Source organism: Populus nigra, chromosome 8, assembly GCF_951802175.1.
Source record: "Populus nigra chromosome 8, ddPopNigr1.1, whole genome shotgun sequence".
NCBI classification, from domain to species: Eukaryota; Viridiplantae; Streptophyta; class Magnoliopsida; order Malpighiales; family Salicaceae; genus Populus; species Populus nigra.
Genome location: NC_084859.1, coordinates 14718321 through 14739273, shown reverse-complemented (window position 1 = coordinate 14739273; position 20953 = coordinate 14718321). Strand labels below are relative to the sequence as shown.

The 20953-nt window shown below is 31.8% G+C and overlaps 2 protein-coding genes and 1 non-coding gene across 3 annotated transcripts; 1 reads left to right on the top strand and 2 right to left on the bottom strand.

The window, feature by feature from the left end:
* Nucleotides 1-8359: 8359 nt before the first annotated feature.
* Nucleotides 8360-10537, bottom strand: LOC133701963 (uncharacterized). The gene has a single exon (XM_062126158.1). It carries the CDS (start codon nt 10535-10537, stop codon nt 8360-8362), a length of 2178 nt encoding a protein of 725 aa, XP_061982142.1.
* A 2449-nt stretch (nt 10538-12986) lies between these two features.
* On the top strand, nt 12987-13346 carry LOC133701962 (nuclear transcription factor Y subunit C-3-like). Its single transcript, XM_062126157.1, has one exon. It carries the CDS (start codon nt 12987-12989, stop codon nt 13344-13346), a length of 360 nt encoding a protein of 119 aa, XP_061982141.1.
* Nucleotides 13347-15261: 1915 nt separating this feature from the next.
* TRNAL-CAA (transfer RNA leucine (anticodon CAA)) lies at nt 15262-15345 on the bottom strand. Its single transcript has one exon. It is a non-coding gene; the product is annotated as a tRNA-Leu (tRNA).
* Between the last annotated feature and the right edge of the window lie 5608 nt (nt 15346-20953).

The window sequence follows — 20953 nt, the reverse complement described above, 5'->3', positions numbered from 1 at the left end:
CATCTTGGCTTGGAATACGAAACTGAAATATATTCTCGCTTGTAGTGAATAATAGCTCCCGGAATGGAAAGCTGGAAAGGAAAATTGAAGAAGAAAGAAAGGACAGGTGTCTCAGGCCTTACGTGGCAAGTAAAGGAAGGGAAGCCCATGCGAGAAAATGAATGGAAGTCGTTGCTTTCCGTCTCTTGCTGCCTCCATTTATTTTCCAGCCTTACTTGGCTTTAAAGATGCTCATGGGTTGGACGTGAGTCTGCTTTTAACCCCCCGCACTTCCGCCAACAAGAGCCCACGTGAGTCAAAGCGTGCGTGAGCAGCCTCGTTACGATTTAATCCGAACCATATATATCAACCCGCACCTACTTTAAGAGGTAGTTATTTTTTAGATAATTAATTTACAAGGAATGAATATTATCAAAATTAAGTTAACCCTTAACCGATATATATATTTATATTATATAAATATATCTGTAAAATATTTAAATTTATTTCAATACAATATATATATATATATATCTTAATATTAACATAAAACACACATATATGTACATAATATTTATCATTCTGTCATTTAATATGCATATACTTCAGATATATATTAATCATTGTGCTTTTTATTTAATAGTAAATAATAACATATAATGATACCCATTAAATATTTAAAATCTGATGAATAATTTTTAAATTTTTAAATTTTTTATTCAATAAATAAAATACAAATGCAGAGACACCTATAGTCTTCCCTGATTATTATCCTCTCCGGTCACCACCATCACCATCAAACTGTGCCGTATCTGCACCAATAAACTATTTATTTCCATTTCCTAACGTCCGTAAACACCATTTATCTAAATTAGAGGAGAGTCACAAGAATTCACAACTGCCGCCTCAACTACCCTTTCCCCATGAGGTCCACATCATGTACTAACCATATATATATATATATATATATATATATATATATATATATATATATATATATATATATATATATATATATATATATATATATATATGCATGCGTGGCAACTTTTGGTATTTTCTTTTTTTAAGGATCCAGTCCCTTTATCTTAATGGATAGTTGTTAAAAAAGCAAAGAAACCAGTGATTATAGTTCCACTGTGGAGTGTGATTCTCTCCTCTCTTTTTTTCCATTTATTTTTTTATTTTTAATCTTATCCTTTAATTTTTTTAATTATGATTTAAAGTTGATAATTTATTTTGGTTTTTATATTTTAATTAGAATTTAAGATTGATAATTTATTTTGTTTGTTTTTTATTAGTTATTGAGATATCAAAAAAACATCTTAGTATCGAGCTTGTGCTTAACTTTACCAGAAAAAAAAATTGATTTTGTTGTTTGTAGGAAATTTAAATTGAGAGTACTAGAATTGAAACAAAGAAAAAAGTATATGCTTTTCTTAAAAAATGTGATGGCCACTCTAGTCCTTTTTTCTATTTTATTTTTTTCTTTAATTATTTTTTTTTCAATTTGATCCTTTAATGTTGTGTTGATTGAGATTTGAGATTTGTTAGTTTGTTTCAATTTGTTTTTTATATAATTATTTTAATTTTAAGAAAATATTGTGCTTTTGGGTTGGTGTTTGATTTCATGACGAAGAAAAAAATTATTGTTTGAGAAAGATTGAAAATGAAGGGACTAAAATTAAATTTTCTTTGTGGTCCTTTTAGTTTGGAAATTTAACAGTTTGGTTTAAAATTTATTTTGATTGCATTTTAATCTTTAATTTTGTTGGAGAGAGAAAGAGAGATTAAAAAACAAAAAATAAAAGAGAAAGTTGATGAATGACCACTTTTCAACAACGAAACTCATTGTTTTTAGTGTTAATAAGTTTCATTTAAAAGGAAAATTCTTTTTAGATCTTTTTTTTCTTTTATCTTGCCAAAAAAAAGTTTATTTGGGCTCATAATGTTTTTTAAATTCAAGTTGATTTTTCATTTTTCAACCTATTATATACTAATCTAAGACCAAAAATGAGTTTATTGAGTATCTAGGATGTTTCTTACGTGTTTTTAGCTGAAAAAAAGAGTGAAAATAGCAATTCTAAACTAATCAAATATTAAATGATGAAATTAAAAAAATAATTTTAACTATACAAAAGGATCTAAAAAAATAGCAATTAAAAAAATAAGGATAAAAAAATAAAAAATAAAATTGATTTTTTTTTATGGAAAAGTGAAATTGAATTGAAAAGTCAATTTAACAAAAGGACCTAAAAGAAGAAAAAAACAATCAAAAGAATAAAGATCAAATTAAAAAAATAATATATCACAGATTAAGATTGAAAAATAAAATTGAAAACAAATCAAAACTTCATATGAGAGCCAAGAATAAAAATCAAAAATCAAAAAAATAAAGATTGAAATTGAAATCTCCATAAATAAGAAAAAAAACTCTAAAATTTCTCATGATCAACGTGAATTTTAAGGAAACGAGAGAGAGAAAATAAAAAAAATAAGAAAGTATTATCGATAACAAATCGCATCAGCATCGACCATACGCACCACTTCAAAAACAGAGGGTATCGCAAAGATTATGACAACATGATAAAATAACATTTCTGATAGCTAGAAAGTGTCGCTTGAAGAATACAGGCTCCTATCATGTGTCATTTATTTTTTATTTTTAAGTATATTTTATATTTATAAAAATATAAAATTAATTACCCTTATCCAACATATTATTACAACATTATTATGCTATGAGTCCCAAGAGCAGGTTCAAAGATTTTTGCTGGGAATGATAAAACTATTATCACGCTGTTTCAGGGAATAGAAAACACGAGTCTAGGTTAACAGTGTTTCCATGGGGATTTAGCTTTTCTTAATTAATAATTAATTTCTTCCCTTCTATGTGAAAGTAAGTCCATGCGACGTGCATTAACATCTGCCTACGTTATCCGATGAAATAAAGGACCAAATTCCATTTCCTCAGATGTCAGATCAAATCAAAGGATAACAAATTTACCATGCTGCTGTATAAGAAATTAATATTTTCTGCAACTTCAATTTTTTTTTTGTTGCAATAATATTGTCACTTGATGTTTCACTGTATACCCCACCTGAAATTAAGATCTTCCACTGTCTGTCCTCTTTGTCACCTGTACGAGGAGGTGAGAATTTTAGATGCAGTGATCATGAATTAATTAGTTGAAATTGTATTTTTGGCTAGGAAGTCTAATCATACCATGCTGGCTTATCGTGTCCACAAGATTTCTGGCCCTTCCGGCCCGTGTGGAAGTTCCAAAGCTCTAATCAAAGAATTAAAGTACAATCTTTATTATTATCGATGTTTTTTTTAAAAAAAATTTATAGATTGAAAATGATCTCTTCTCGGAAGAGGGAAAAAAGAGAGTCGGAGACAGGCTTCCATCTCGAGAGAAGTTTAAGTGGGAACTACAGAGACGTCGATGCCCGTGACAATACGTGTAGGGAAGATGGTGATAATCAATAGATGGTCACCTTCAACCTTTCCACCATACATTGTCTTGAGAAGGACCATTAACCCTCTTCTTCTTCTTCATCATTGCTTCCCACTTTCATGTTTTCCCTAAGTTACATAGCCTTGCAATTTATGGGTCCAAATCCTTAGTACATTTAATTATAAACATCATGTTGTAAGCAACAAAGACCTTTCTTAGGCTATCATCAACAGAATCTCACATGAAAGTTAATTTGTGCCATTAAGAACCTAAAAGGACGTAAAAGGAAAGATTATCCATCAAATCAAGCACGAGAAGTATAGTCCTCCTAACTATCGTGGAGCGATGGACACAATCAAGTTTGTGATCGCATAGTCCCGCCTACCCCCCCATTTTACTTTGCTTTTTGCGGTGTTAAGAGCTCAGCATAATTTCTTTTTTGTTGCTTTCGAGTATGCCATTATTTCTTAATCTGTGTTACCTTGGATTCGGAAATGAAGAGGAACAAACACAACTGGCGTTTAATCCTCTCGATATTTTGAGAAAACAGGATTCATGTTCACAAAAGGTAGGCTGCAGGAGACAAAAGCAGGGATCAAAAGCTGACTCACGAGGCATGCAGTTGCAGGCCCTGTATTGTTCATTTAGGAAATGACGCGGTACCAGAATCTTATTCCAAGCAAACCTGCAAAACGAAACAGTTCTATTCCAGAGAAAAATGTTAAGGCTATTCTACTAATTACTCCATTAAAAACATATAAGAAACGACCAAATGTCGATGAAGTTCAAATCTTATCGCACATAATTTCTTTGATGGACAGACCTAAATTATAATTCAGCAACCTCTATATATAACGAAGATGTGAGAAACTTCACACAAAGAATTGAGTATTTCAGGGCTACGTACTTTCTTATCTTAGGCTGGTAGGTGAGTTTTTTAACAAAACAAGTCTCGTATATATGGGTACATTGAATACAAATTAATAAAATGTAGGAGAAAAAAATATGAACGGTAAATAAAAAATAGTAAGGAAATGTAAGAGAAATTGCATGTTTTAAGAATTTTTTGCTTGATTGTTTATGCTCCTAAGACTTGTCGGGTGGTTGTTTGTGGTTTTAGGAGTTGGTGAATTGTTGTTGGTGATTCAAGTAATTATTGGATGGTAAATATTGGTGGTTTATGGAATTGTTGGTTATATATTAGATTGCATGGTCTAGCCTTTAATGGCTATATATTGAGTCAAAGACCTATCTTCTCTTTTCTTACATTTAGGTGGATATATTTAGACACTTGGTTTCTTTAACTTATATTAAGGAGAAGAAAATTATTTTCTAAAAAATTAAATCATTAGGTGTTAAGTCATGTTGGCTATTAATGGAAATGTTGGTGACAATATTGTCCTATAAAATTAAGAATTTTTGTACCATGAGTGTTATTAGTATAGATGTTGGTCAATTACAGTACTATAAAATAATCAATGGTTAAAAAAACAATGTTTTCACTATATAGAAAATGTATTGCATGCATAGAAAAAGATATGTATATAGAAAGCTTGTGGGCGGGACTTCTAAGAACTTAAAAAAATACATTAAGATGTGTATAAGGGTAAGATTTGACAAATCAAATTAGTTAATCAAGATAGATTTTTAACCATTGAGAGGTGTCTGGTTATTTTATGCATGCAATACATAAATCAAATTTATTTATTTTTACACTTTTATACCATCAATATCAATATGTATAATTAAGGGTATTTTAGGAAACATTCATTCATGAAAACTTATCAAAATAATTTATTTAACAAGGAGGATTTAGTTCAATGGATACGTATGTTCACTTTACTTTATCAACCTAAGCCTCTCATTTGTTAAAGAACAAAAAACAAACAAAGAGAGGGAAGCGTGAAAAAGATCAAATTGAATGTGATTATGGTATTAAAGTTCCTTGAGATTTTTCACTTTAGCTTTTTAACACGATAGAATAACACATAAATTGGTAGCGTCGCTATGCTCTACAAAAAGAAAATCAAAAAAGAAAAGGAAAGGAAAATTAAAGATACGAGGACCAGGAATTAGAAATTACAACTAAATCAAGAGAGGAGAGAAAGAGAGAAAGGAAGGAAGAAATCATGAGGGAGCATATGCACACACATGAGAGACAACAGAAGGTGCTCACGTGAAGGTGGTCGACCCCATTAGAGAGACACTACCAGGGAGGTCCAAAAGAGGCCAAGCCTTTCTCGAGGATGGCTATCATCACATCTCATGATTTGCTTTGCCCCATTTTTCTCCCCTCGAGGCAGCGCGCTATCATCTGTTAGTTAATGAGAGAAGGCTGGCAAGCACAGATGCAAAGGTATGTTCTGTGTGCAAGTGTCACGAAATCACGTGCAAAGACAACCTCAAAGCCTACAGATCTCACTTGATTAAAGACATCCATGTGTTTCTGTCTTAATTGTGAGCTGAAATTGGTTGTGGGGCATGGTTAATAGTAAAGACTCATGATTAAGAGCAGAAGATTTTGTATCGAATTCGCCGGCATCATCAACTATTTTCTAATTAATTTTGCCTAGCTTTAATTAGTTTTTTCTCTCTCTCTCTTGAGATATAGATTTCTTTCATAAAAAAAAAAAAAGGAGAAAGAGATCCGTCTTCATGCAAGTTGATTGAAATTGAATTTTACTCGCACAAAAGATATGACCCCAAAAAATGAAAGGAAATTCAAGCTTGGGCCTTGGAGTTGTATGTTGTTTATATAATCCAGCAAGCGAGAAATCTAGTAATCGAACCAAATTAAAGAATTAAGCATTTAGGAAAAGCTAAGCTAAGTACGATCGGTGCCGTCTAGCTCAAGAAAGATGACGGGAAAGTGAAAATAGTTGCTATGGCCCTACAGACAATCCCGAATTGCACGGTAAAGATTGGGACAGCCCTAGAGAGATAAGATAAAGGGCAAAAGATGTTAGGATGAGGCCTGGGCTCAGGTCATGTCTTACGAAGCCCTTGTCGGCCCATTTCATTTGGATGAGACTAGGTGTACTCCTGCGCGCTAGCCGCGAGGCCAGATATTTTTTTTGTGTAAAAAATAATATTGATGCGGTGTAAACACATTTTTAAAAAGACAAAAAATATGTGATTTGAGTCGATCAAGTTAAATAAATTTGTTTTATTTTAATTAGATGATACAACACAATAAAAAATAATCATAATAATATGTAAACTTTTTTTTTTGAAAGGAGACAAACATGTAACATAATTCTCAACTCATTTAATATACAATGACAAGAATGGTTGAAAAAAGATAAAAAAAAATCAGCTTAAATTGAAATGACAAACCTGTAACCTGGATAATATGGGCTAACTAATCGGGTTATCTCATTAGACCCACAGACAAGGTCATAAGATGTGGATAATTTGATAGAAAAAAATAAAAAAAATCATAAAGCCAATTAAAAAAAAACACGATGTCTACTCATGATCCAAGTCATTAGATCATAAATAATATATTTGAAAAAATCACAAAATCTAATTATAAACCAATCAAATATTCAAGATGAAATTGAAAAAAGAATTTCAAATACACAGAATTCAAAACAAAAAAATATCAATGAAAATAATGAGGATCAAAATTGGCATACAAAATAAATGCCATTTTTTTATTGAATAGTCAAACTAAAAGAAATAATTTAACAAAAGGACAAAAAATAATCAAAATAATGAGGATTAAAACTGAAATAAAAAAATAAAACCAACTTTTTTATTAAATGGTGAATTTGAAAATAAGAATTGATTTAAAAAAACAAAAAAAAAACAATGAGGATTAAATTAGAAAAAAAATCACAGATTAGGATTGGATAAATCAAAATTTTACAAAAAAATCAAGAACAAATATTAAAAATTAAAAGAATAAAGATTGAAGTGAAAATTTTCATAAATCAAAGGATAACTTTAAAATTTCGCATGACCAGGTATATTTTGAGTGGAGGAAAGAGAAAAAAAAGAAAGCGTCACTGAAGATGAATCGTGTTGCCATTAGCCACACGAGTCGCCATAAAAGAAAGAGAATGGAGCGGCGCTTCAAATGACTTTACAAGGGGAATTTTAGCCGCTGAGAGACATTACATGTGTTGCTCAAAGGATGGAGACGTCTTCCATACATTGCATATATCAGCCATTTTTTTATTTTTATTATTTTTTATTTATTAAATTATTTCTTGACTAATATAATAATAACAAAAAATCTCTTTAAAAAATAAAAAAAAATTTATTAATCGTTTCATTGTGCTTTTGAAATTGTGAAAAAAAATTAATGGTTTGACTTTGCCATTGATAGATATCCTTGTACCAAAAGACCCTAAATAAATCAGGCCCGCATGAGGACGCGTTGTGCCACCAGGCCTCACCTTGCCAGGAAATAAAAAGGGAAATAGAAAGCCTTGGATATGGTGTGTCATCATGTACATAACACTTCGTCCACTGATTCATCTTCCTCTTAATCGAAATCAGCAGCGTTGCAAGAACCTGACAAAATTGCTCCGGCCACCACCAAAATCAATTTTTATGGTTTTATTATTCTACAAAAAATATACATCCATGCTTACCTCAGACGCTAAACTCAAATCTAACCTAAAAAATTATTTATAAACAACTATTTTAGATTAAAATCTAACTTTGTTTTTGACCGGTATCAAGCTCGAATTCCACCAGCCATCGCCGCAAGGGCGGAGCCAGGAATTTTTTCTATCCTGGGCTATGATATAAATACACATAAATTATTTTTAAGATCAATCATTCACTCAAATATATAAAATTGTCAAATTAACAATAAAGTTTTAATTCAAATACATAACATAAAATATATAAAAAATAAAATTTAAAGTACATAAAATTCAAAATAAAAATAAAAATAAATTATACTATCAAAGCTGCACCCTTCGATGTTTTATAGAATAGAATTCATCTATGATCGAATCCGAATCAATATCTTCAACAAGCTCTCGTTCAATGTAAATCATCATAGAATCTGCTAAGAACTCCTCTTTCATTTTATTGCGAAGCACGGTTTTAACATGTTTCATAGCTGAAAATGCCCGCTCTGTAGTGGCAGTGGAAACAGGCAAAGTCAAAACAAGACGAATCAACCTGTCAATCAAATGATAGTGCTGCGACTTATTTGTTTCAGCTAATCCTCGACATAATTCAGAAATTGTAGACATATTCTGAAAGCTCTCATGATGAATCACATCAATCTGATAATGCTCTAGCTGAGATCTCAAATAATACATCTCTTGTTCATTGAAATCTTCAGGATAAAATTTCTCAGCAAGCTTGTAAATAGCATCAACTTTAAATGATTTAAAGTTGTCTTTAGGTTCTAAAGCAGAGCTAAGTACAAGGAGTTCCACTGTCTCATCACTGAATCTAGAATTTAATTCTTCCAACTGAAAATCTATTGTTGAGTTAAATACATCATAATGATAATGCTGGTAAACTGTCACTGAACCTTGTTGTTGACATGAACGACCTGTAGCCTTTTTGTACGAAGCATTCATATGTGGTATGTCAATCTCATATTTTGTGCAAACAAATTGCACATTTGCAAGGAGAAGATCAAATCCGGCATCTCTCAAAGTTTGAAGCAATGCTTTAGTAGTTGATACAAGATCCATTGCATTTAAGATATCAAGAGATTTTTGCTGCAAAGCTCGACAAAGTAAATCAGTAATCCCCATTATTTTATGCATCAAATATAAGATGAATATAAATTCAAAAGATTTCATCACAATCAAACAACCACCAGCTTCTCCACGTATAGAATTAGAAGATCCTTCTTGAACCATACTTTCAAGCACAGTAATAGTTACACCATACATATCTATTAAGCTGCAAATAGAATCAAAATGAGAGCTCCAGCGAGTAGTTCCACTTCGATGTAAATTACCAATTTGATTAGCCCTTCTACCAGTCTCACGTTCTCCAGTAGCTACCATATGTGCAATTTCTATAGCCTGAGCATAATGTAACTCGGTATGACGTTTTGGAGAAGCACAAATAAGGTTGATAATGGTTGTCAATTTTGAGAAAAATAACCAAATAGAAATCTCATTTCCAGCTGCTGCAACTAATGCCAGTTGTAATCGGTGAGCAAAACAATGTACATAATATGCATAAGGACAATCTCTGAGAAATAGAGCTTGTAGTCCATTCCATGCGCCACGCATATTGCTAGCACCATCATACCCTTGACCTCGCATATTAAAAATATGCAAGTTATATCGAGCGAGCACATCACAAATTTGTTTTTTAAGTGTTGAAGAAGTAGTATCTGAAACATGCACAATACTAAAAAAACGCTCTCGTACAAAACCCTGAATGTCAACAAATCTCAAAACAATAGCCATTTGTTCTTTATTTGATGCATCTTTGGCTTCGTCAACCAAAATACAAAACTTTGCATCTCTAACTTCTTCACAAATCTTTTTCCTCACTTTGTTCGCAAGAATATGCAAAATCTCTTTTTGAATAGTCGGCGAGGTATACTTTGCATTTTTCGGAGCTTTTTCTAAGACAACATCATCAATGTCAACATTCAGTCTCCCCATAAGTCTTATCATCTCCAAAAAATTACCTCGATTATTAGAAGTCGAAGATTCATCATGGCCTCTAAATGCACATGCTTGTAAGCTAAGCCATCGAACACTTTCAATTGTTGTCATAAGTCTCAACCGATTTTTCTGAACTTCTTCAACAGTTTGTGCATTCAACACTTTATCAATATGTCTACTTACTTTCATTAAATCTTCAGCAGATTTCACAGCATTATTATGTGGTGAAGTGGGACTTCCCACATGCATCAAAAGTGCACATCTAACCCCATCATTAACCCTCTTCCAACTTCTAAAGCCTTCGGTGGTGAATGTGAGATGACGAGGCACTTTGTTTTCAAAGATAAAGCATGGAAAACAAAATACTGCATCCTTTGATGGAGAGTACTCTAGCCAAGGAAATTGATCAAACCAAGTGTACTGAAATCGACGATACTGTCTCCCTGATTCAGTCCTTGGATACTCTGCTAACTTAGGTTGATATGGACCCATTTTGATATAAGCTCTTCTAATTTCATCTTGTTGATTAATAGGATGTCTCCACACTGGAATTCGTAACCCAGGATCTCGTTCAAGAGTATTAACATCAATTTCAACTCTTTGAGATTTGAAAGGGGGTTGTTCACTACGATTTGACATAACAACATTGGAAGGAGAATGTCCTTTACTGGTTGATGTTTGTTCGTTTGGTTTAAAGAATGAAAACATAGTTTTTCCTCTTTTGTTTCCTTGATTTTCCATTATAATTTATAACCTATTCAAGTAAAAAGGATTAGGGAAGTCAGGTGTAAGATGAAAAGATATTAATGCCACAATAGAATATTCATAAAATACAGAATATACAAGGATTAACTAGTGATGCAAACTACTGGAAGATTTGGAGAACTTAACTTTGAAATAACTAGTAAATTATTAGTACTAGACTACTAGTGTGTTAGCATGCATCAATTTCTAAGGTACAGTCTACTGTTTACTCCACTAACAATCTACTGTAATGAATATGAAACATTAAATTCAAAATGAAAAGTCATGGCTTGTAAATTCTTACCTGATGATTTTACACTCTTGCGGCTCTCTGTATAGATTCTTCTTCAAAATCCAAGCTAAAATTATATATTATTGAGAAGAAAAATAGTTAAAACCCCAAGTTATTTAGACGACATGTGAATCAATTAATTATTTATATTTAGATAAATTTACTGTAAAATATAATTAATTAATTAGAATTGAAAGAGAAGGTGGGTGGCTAATTAATTAGTATTGCTACAGAAAGTAAAGTGGCGGCTGATGAGAAGTAATTAATTTGTGTTATAAGAAAAGGTGGGATATTAGGTTTGCTGTAAAAGATAGGAAAAGTGGGACATAAGCTGTGTAAAAATTAAAAAGAAAAGTGGCTCATTAATCTTTTTTAACCTGGGCTACAGCCCTCCTTAGCCTTGTAGAAGGCTCCGCCCCTGCATCGCCGGATTCCAGTGACATTTTCTCTCTGTTTTTTTTTTTTTAAGAAAATAAAAGCCGTATAGTAATTGACTTTGAAGAATAAATATTTTTGTGCTGTGGGGCATATTATGATACAAAGCTTCTGGACCCTTCATAATTAATTTATACACGTGTCATGATTGCATTTATGACCAAGGCACCGCAGAAGTCACCAACAGTTATCATTGACCAGTGGACCACGCGTCCGTAGTTGGAAAATTCATGTAAAGTTAATAAAATAATTACGAGGTTTTGAGAATTTTCTTTTAAATCTTAATTAAGAAAAGATATAGTTTATATTAAAAAAAAAACCTTCCCCCCCCCCCCCCCCCCCCCCCCCCCCGAATTTTCAAACATTTATTGCATAAAGCTTTCACAATACATTAAAATTATTCATTGCATCAATGGGTGGATCAAATTTTCAACCAACCCTAATAACACTTCATAGGATCTGGGCATAGTTGAATTACCCTCTCCTTGCACCAGAGGTGAGGAAAAAAAAATAATTAAACTAAGAAAATCAGGAAAAAAATAACTGAAAAAATCTAACTGTGAAAAAAACTAATTAAAATTTTAAAAAAATCAACCGGTTCGGTTTGGTTTTACAAGCCTGAAACCGCAAAAACTAGACTGAACCAAACTCAAACTGAAAAAACCGAGCCAAACTGGTTTGGACTGGTTTTTATTCTAAAAACCAAACCGAACCGAAACTGGTCGGTTTGAACCAGTTTCGGTTTGATTTTTTTTTTTAAAAAAATTCAATTTAATTACTATTTTTTAATAAAAATTAAACCAAATAAAAATTAATCATCCCTAACTTGCATGTAGAGTTGCCTCGTTGCATGTAAGAATTCGAAGTTGACGTTGCTAGAGGAGAACCAATTCCTATTTCCCTCCTAAAACTAAGGGCTCGAAGGAATCTGTCTCTGATCAAGCAAATTATATCATGCATAATTGCTCTTAAAACTTTGAAAAGAGCGAAGGATTTTTCTATTTACTTCAAGTAATTATGTAGGGATATATATGGGTGGCACGCAGAGAATTTAATTTAAATTGGAGAGGAAATTAAAACCACGGTTTGCATTCCCATTTAGCACAAGTAAAAAACGTATTACAGTGATATTTTGCCATTGTTTTGTTTAGTGTCAAATGGCTGCCATATCGGTAACAAGTCCACGAGCTAGAAGTCTAGAGATTAATAGATGCAAGAAAATGGAAGAAAATTCTAAACGTCCCAACTATATTTTATTTATATGACTGTAGCCGGCCTAGGCAAAGCTGGCCGGCCGGCCTGTACATGTATTTCTTTACTCGTCCCTCTCTTATAAGTTGAATATTAATCTCTTCATGCAAATACAGCAATCTTTCACCACATTTCTCTGAACTGTAACTGCACTCCCTCTCACATTATTATCATTACCTCGACGCTACCTGGAGTCAAGGAACCCGACATAAGAACAATATGAGGCAAGCTGGGACATACTCAGGAATACTTTCTGGCGGTTTATCTGGAAAAACTGGGCCTCACTCATTGCCATTGGCAAGAATCAAGAAGATCATGAAGAAATCCGGTGATGATGTGAAGATGATATCTGGTGAGGCCCCAATTGTGTTCTCAAAAGCATGTGAACTCTTCATCGAGGAGTTAACACAGAGGTCTTGGATGATCACCATCCAAGGCAAGAGGAGGACACTTCACAAAGAGGATGTGGCCTCTGCTGTTACAGCAACAGATATCTTTGACTTTCTTGTCAACTTGGTGTCTAATTCCAGCCACTCCATGGATATTAATCCTGTGGAAATCGAAACAACTAGCAAATAACAAGACCTTCACCCCCCACCCCCCCAAATTAACAATGGTGGGTGAGTGTAGATCCCCCACCTATCTTTGTATGCTTGGATCATTTGATCATTACCAAATTAATGCAAACTCTAAATTTGATCGGCACACACATTGATGTCTGATTTCATTTCATTTTATTTTATTTAACCACACGATGTCCAAATTAAATGAATTCTTTTCCTCCTCTTTTTTTCGTGAAAAACAATGCAGGATCACCCACAGATCGAATACCTCCCATGATGTAGACCAAATACATGCCAAAGACTACCATTATCTTTTCCTGGGGTTACTAGCAATAGTATTTAGATGTAGTTAATTAGATGGCCTATTTTAACCAAATTCTATGGAAGTAAAAGCTGAGTGGTGATGGTTCCTGATAAAAAAAACAAACCGGTGGTCAACCGTTCAGCACAATCCCAGTGATCCTTTACCTTTTGTCGTAAGAAATTGAATTAATGCAAGAAACAAAGTCGTTCACCTTCGTAAGAGTCGTGTGTGTGTGTGTGACCTTAAGCTTAATGAAAAACGTGATTAATTTAATTAGATGTTATTAGTTATCGTGCCCGCATTATACTGTGAGCAAAATCCAGAAGAGGTGGTGCTTTATTGTCCACCGACTTGAAACAAAACTATTAATTGCAATAATTATTTTTATATAAAAAATAAAAATTTTTAATTAATTTTATCCTTTAATATTTTATTTATTCAATATTGATTTTCATGATTTTTTGTTGTTTGCTTTCTATGTGACTATTTTAGCCACATGACCGTTTCATGAGTTTGATAATTAATTCAATTGACTTGGGTTTTATTTTTCTATTTTTAATTGATATTTATTTTTAATTTTATCTTTTAATATTGAATTGATTAGGAATTATACTTTATGATCTATTTAGGTTTTCTTTTTAAGATGTTATCCTAGTTTCATGACCCGAGTTACGGGTTTTGCAAGTTAACCCGTGTAGACACATGTCATTTTATTGTGTTATTTTTTTAGATTGATTTTGTTAGTTTTTTTCAAATTTTATCATTCAAAAATAGGTTTATTAGCAATTGAATTTCATAATTCGTTTCAGTTTGTTTTTTATAAGGTTATTATAGTTTCATGATCTAGGTCGCAAGTTTGGTGAGTTAACTAGGTGTATTTTTTTATTTACTTTCTATGAGATTTTTCCAGTCTCATAACATAGTTTATGTGTTTGATGAGTTAATCTGATTTGACTCGATTGGTTCTTTTATGTTTTTTTTTAATTGATTGTTTTCAATTTCATTATTCAGCATAAGATTGATTGGAAAATAAACTTCATAATTTATTTCAATTTACTTTATATAGGATTATCCTAGTTTCATGGTTCAAGTTATGGATTTGACAGGTTAACTTGGGTTAAGTTTTCTTCTTCTTTTTTTAATATAATTGATTTTTTTTCAATTTCATTCTTCAATATTAAGTTAGTTAGAAATTGAACTTCATAATTTGTTTTAATTTATTTTATATGAGGTTATCATGGTCTCAAAACCAAAGTCATATATTTGATAAGTTAACCTGTGTTGATTCGGGTCGATCTAATATGTTGTTGTCTCAATATTTTTTTAAAAATAATATTATCTTGAGTTTTTTTAATCAAATTATATTTTTACTTATTGTTTGGATTATCTTTAAACCAATCCTCAATTTAACTGAGTTACTTCAAACCAATCCTCGCACAATTCATTTTTTTTACTCGAATATTTCCTTTTATATTAAAAAAGAATGATGGAACCGAGCAAAACTAAAAGGAAATTGGGCCAGGAGCTTCTAAAAATGATTAGTGAATTTTGTGAACGAGAATTGTCCAAAAGGGGCTCGACACTCGCTCATTCGAATTTCTAAAATTTAAAATAAGCAAGGAAAATTTGTCAGAAGTGGGATTTGAACCCACGCCCTCTCACGAGGACCAGAACTTGAGTCTGGCGCCTTAGACCACTCGGCCATCCTGACATTACACAATCTGGAGACTATTGTTTATATTAATAATAATCTTGGTAAAAACTAACTTCCTCATAATAATCACACATGGTCCCTCAAGAAGTTGCATTTGGTCGAATCTATATTAAAAAAAAATAATTAACCCAACCCACCGAATAGCAATAAACACCAATCTATAAGAGCATGCTTTCTCAATTCCAAGCCCGAAGGAGATAAAAGACAGCCTCCCTCCGCCAAGCCCGAGTACGTGAATGACCAATGGGGCATAAATCTTTAAAGACGGCCCAATTCAACATAAGAAATGCAGATGACGCGTACTGATCTTCGACCTGATGATGACCATTGCGAGCTCACTCCCTCGCTTGCTGCAGACATTGAAACACAGAAAATTCATGCAAGCCTGGTTAATAATTATTTTTATCATGGAGTGGTAATATGCTAAAGTTAATATATAACGCACCCATTACAGGCGATTTGGCATACGCTTCCATGTATTTTACTCATGCTCTACATCAGGATAATTGTTATAACTAAACTAAACCCACAGAGTCTGACAGAGACTGTTTGATTAACACTACATTATATAGTACGACAATGCCTATGCTGAGAAGCAGCTGAAGAGTACACTTTCACTAAGGCCACTGGCAACCAAGAACTCATTCTCTAGCCGAAATGGTGATGGATGGACTCTCTTGATCTCTTCTGCATTTCTCTTGCTTGATTCCTCTGTCCTTTTTTCAGCAATTGCAGCTCCCCTTTTTTCTCTTCTTCTCCGCATAACATACTCTTCAGGAATAAACACATCCATTAATTATATAAAAGGATGATAAATAAGTTTAATTAGTTGTAGCGAATTGTTACACTTGAGCCTGTATGTGGCGAGAGGAGGGAGATGTATTTATAGGAAAAGAGAAGTGGGGATACCATGGACGTTGACGCCCATATATTTTATTCAAACAAGCAAACACTCGTTAATTTTATGAAGTTGCCAAGATGCAAAGATACATACCAGTTTTGGGGAAGTTTTTGGCCTTGTTGCATGCGTGTAACACATTGAGGAGAGTAGGGAAAACAACAGCATGTGAAAAGCAACCATGAGTCTTAGAGACAAGTAGATTCTTTGTACACGCTACGCAATTGGTTATGTTTTTTTTTTCTAATCTTTTAAAAAATATAAAGATTTGATATTTACAAGAAAAAACACTTTTAAAATATTAAGATGATGACCTATTAAATAATATTTTATTTTAAAAATATTGAGATAATGACACGTTAAATCGATCTAAACTAACCATAGTTAGCCTATAAAACCTGCAATTCAAGGCATAGGACATTGATAATCTCATGCAACCTAAATCGAAATAAAATATGGAGCTCAATTCTAATCAACAAAATATTGAAAGCTAAAATGATAAAAAAAAAATAGTCAATAAAAAAAATAAAAAATAACTAAAATAAACCTAGATTGGTGGCCCACGCCACGTCATGGATACTGACCCATTACTAGAAAGAGCTCACCGAGATGGTTGTAACATCATTGTAAAAAGCTGCATGACGACACTAAAAAAGATCACATGAGTCGCTTGAGTAAGGATCTCAAATTAAAGTAAAATATCATGAAATGAGTATACCATACTTATATTTAAGAAATTAATTTAATTTAATTAAAAAATTCTTTTCTAAAGCTAAATTTAACAAAGAATGACAAATAAAAAGGTTTGAGATAACCCAAGTCATTTTTAAAATTAGTTGAAAATCCTATAGAAAGCAAATAAAAAATAACAGGACCTAATCTTCAATTAAATCAAATGTTGAAGAATAAAATTGAAAAAACATGAACTTAAAAACAAGGAAAAAAAAACAAATGAACCCTGATGTATCTTTTAAACCTGAGTTAATCTTCCAAATTTATAACCTGTTAAATCCTAGACCCGAGCTCAATCAAGAAGCCCGATTAAATGATGAAGGATGGAATTAGAAAAATAAAATAAATTTAAAAAATCTGTCAAAGTAAAAGCAATAGCAATTAAAAGGATGACGACCAAATCTGATAGATTAAAAAAATAAAGGAGGTTGAAATTTAAAAAACAATTCAATTATATAAAATAATTCAAATAAAAAATTATCAATGGAAAGAATAGAGACTAAATTTGAAGAAAAAATAAATTGAAGGGTTGTGAAATTTTGAACGGTGAGACACAAAAAATAAAGATGAGAGAAAAAAAAAAATCAATCAGTACCAAACCAAGAAAAATTATGCCACACTTGTCATCCAAGGAGATGGTCCTGCCTTGATAAATTGAAAAACACTAAGAAAAACTATTTTTTGTTGTCATAAGTCGCCACACATGTAACTTAAATATGACAGGGTGACTTATTTGTTGGTGTGTTCAATGCATGGATAAATTACTATTTTTAAATATATTTATTAAAATACTAAATTGATCGCATAATAATAATAAAAAAAACCCAAAATGAAAATATGAACAAACCCTTGGAGGCAAGATAAGAAAATTTTAATTTTAAGAGTAATAAAGTTATTTTATTATGTTATGAAAAGTAAAATATAAAAAAGCCACTGGACTAGAGATAAAATATTTTTTTTGCTTTCAATTATAATTAAATAATTATATTGTGCAAAATAATTTGAAAGACCTAGTTTCTCGATCAATTTTATAATATCAAAAGTACTCTACCACTCTTATAAAGAGTGGGAATGTATAATTTTTTTAATTGTTTATGTCGAAGAAAAAACAAATTCTAAAAAAATTAGCTATTGCACATTCTTTCAAGGATGATTCCTCCTAGAAAAACCACTTGATTGCTACCTCTTTTATTTATAGTTTGAAAACTCGACTCGATCTAGTGGGTCAACTCGGGACACGGCTGATTTGAGATTGGAATTAGGTTGGGTTGAAAAAAAACAGAGGAAGAAAAAACCTGGTGACCCGGTTGACCCGATTAAAAAACCGGTTGCAACCCGTTGACTTTTGTTTTTTTATTAAAATGATGCTGTTTTTATTTTTTTTATAAAAAAAATTGATCCGAACAATTCGGTGACCCAATCAAAACCTAAAACCTGGATCTTAAACCGGACTAGGTGTAAAAACTATACTTTTATGGAAAAGAAGAAGAAAGGAAGACGAGTTCTTCTTTCTTTTATAACCTAGGAGCCATGCGAGATAAAAATCTCGTGCACAGTTATGGTTTAAGAGGTTTACATAAAAGAGTGGCGATGTAACTAGGAATATTGGGTTTGCTTATTGTCAAGAAAAAAGGAGTTCAATGCATATGCGTTTGAAATCCGTATGAAATACCGGGTTTGCTTATTATCCTCAAAATACTCATCATTCGAGAGCCTGTCAATTATTGGTGCCATATGAAAAAAATTAAAATATTTCCCTACTCTAATTCAATTTAATTATATTTTTAAATTTAAACTTAATTAATAAATAAGTTGAATTTACATAGATAAAGAATTCAATTTATTTTATTTTCTACATTATCCTCCTACATCACCTTATCTTATTCCTTCAAATATCTCTTAAACAATGATGAGCATATGCTTATCTTTTAAAAAAATATTAATTTTTTATTTTTTATGCAGTAAATTTAAGGGGTTAACATCTAGTTTATTTTTATTATTTTTGGAGTTTGAATTTCATTTGAAACTCAATTTTTAACTTCAAAATGATTGGAAATGTAAATCTCATTAAAATTATATATATATAAACCAAACATGATGCTAGTGAAAGCTCAATCCGTGAATCACGTGTTTGTTTGACAACGATTCTCTTAGAGTGTTTGGTATTATGGTTATATTGTTGTTTTTAAAAAATCTAATTTTGTTTTTTTTTAATTATTATTTTTTTATGTTTTTAAGTCGTTTTGATATAATAATGTTAAAAATAAATTTTAAAAAATAAAAAATATTATTTTGAAATATTTACAAATAAAAAATATGAAAATTAGTTAAACAGTCTCCTGATACCATTAGTTCATAATTCATGCGTTAAGACGGTAAGAAACCTGTTCCCTTGACAAGGATCTTGACGTATTTTAATTAATCAAGTCACAACACTTCTCAGTGTGCAAGAAAAGAAATAAGAAAAGATTACACTGCTTCAATGAGTGTTGAATCACAGGGCTCCGGACCCATCTGTGTCTGAACTTTCAAGTCAAAAGCATTCCATGGTCGGTTTTGTTAGGTTAGCTGTCCTAATTTGTATGAGAGAGTGTATATAATTGCCTCGAGACATCATGAAAGGTGATTTCCACAGCAAATTTAGTGTCCAGATGAATCATAAATGCATGACATTGTGTGAATTTTTTCTTTAATTTGAATTATGTTTTTATGACATGATGGGTTAAAGTTTAATAAAATTACTTAAATCATAATTAATGTTAGGTCCCATCGATCTCCTTGCACGGGGCATCAGACAAGCTTCAACTCTTGATAATTTTTTCTTTTAGGAAAATTAATTGTGGCCTGAATTATTTTGAAGCTTTTCAAACTTCCAAATTTCTCAAGAACATTAGCCCTCTCCATCGATTATTTATCGTGTAACTCATGATAGGTGCAGATGTTTTTTGGTGTCTTCCCTCTGAAGAATTTAACTTTAAAATGGAATAATTCATTGACATATATTACTTATTTATTTTGCTTAAATATTATCTCTGTGAGATCTTAAAGCAGTGCAGGCTTTAATTTTTCTGGATCTTATCCGTTAGGCTTTAAGACAGTTCTACAGTATTGGTTTTTATAAAGCTATTGGATGAACTCGAAGGAATTAATCTTAGAAATACCATTTCCTTCATGTTAAGTGATTTTCAGGATAGTTTCTGTGATTATTTTGAGCAGACATATAGTTTTTATTAGTAAACATTCAACTCAACATCGATGGATCATAACCAAGATTAATTTATCTTTCATCTAGTTATATTTTGTTGGATGGTTCTTGTTTCATTTCAATTATCACCATGTTTAGATATTTGATCAATGAATTGATCTTCACCCAAACACGCCTCAGCTCATAGAAAATGAGTGTTTTTTGTCCATGAGAGTGGGATTTGATATCCTATATGCATGGAAAGTGCAGGTGAAGATAAAATCCAAAAAAAAGAAGAAAAGATTCAGAAGATTTCAGCATCATTAACTCAAGTAAATGTTCACTTCTCACCTACTACTTACCACGAGGGATTTCATAATTCGTTCAGTTCGAAATCTTTGTAGACCCAACTAGTTTGACGCTTCTTTATGGTTGTAAAGCTACCTTCAAGGATGTAAGCAGCTTACCTGCGTCCTAGTTCCTACCATACCTCCTAACCGGTCCTTTATTATCAAGGGTAAACCTCTTTTTTGCCCCTGCCCTTCGTTTGGTATCAAACAATCTTTAGAGAGAGAGAGAGAGAGATTTGAGAGGAAACAAAAGAGGAAAAACAATGAAAGTTAAAATGAAATATATGAAAAGAGGCGGTCTTTATTTAGTAGTGGAGGATAAACTAAAACTGTAAGAATAATATTGGAAAATTATAAATTATGTGGGTAGAGGTGGAATATTTATGAATCGATAGTTTATTAAAATTTCTATTTGAAAAGGATTCATCCCCGAAATGACTG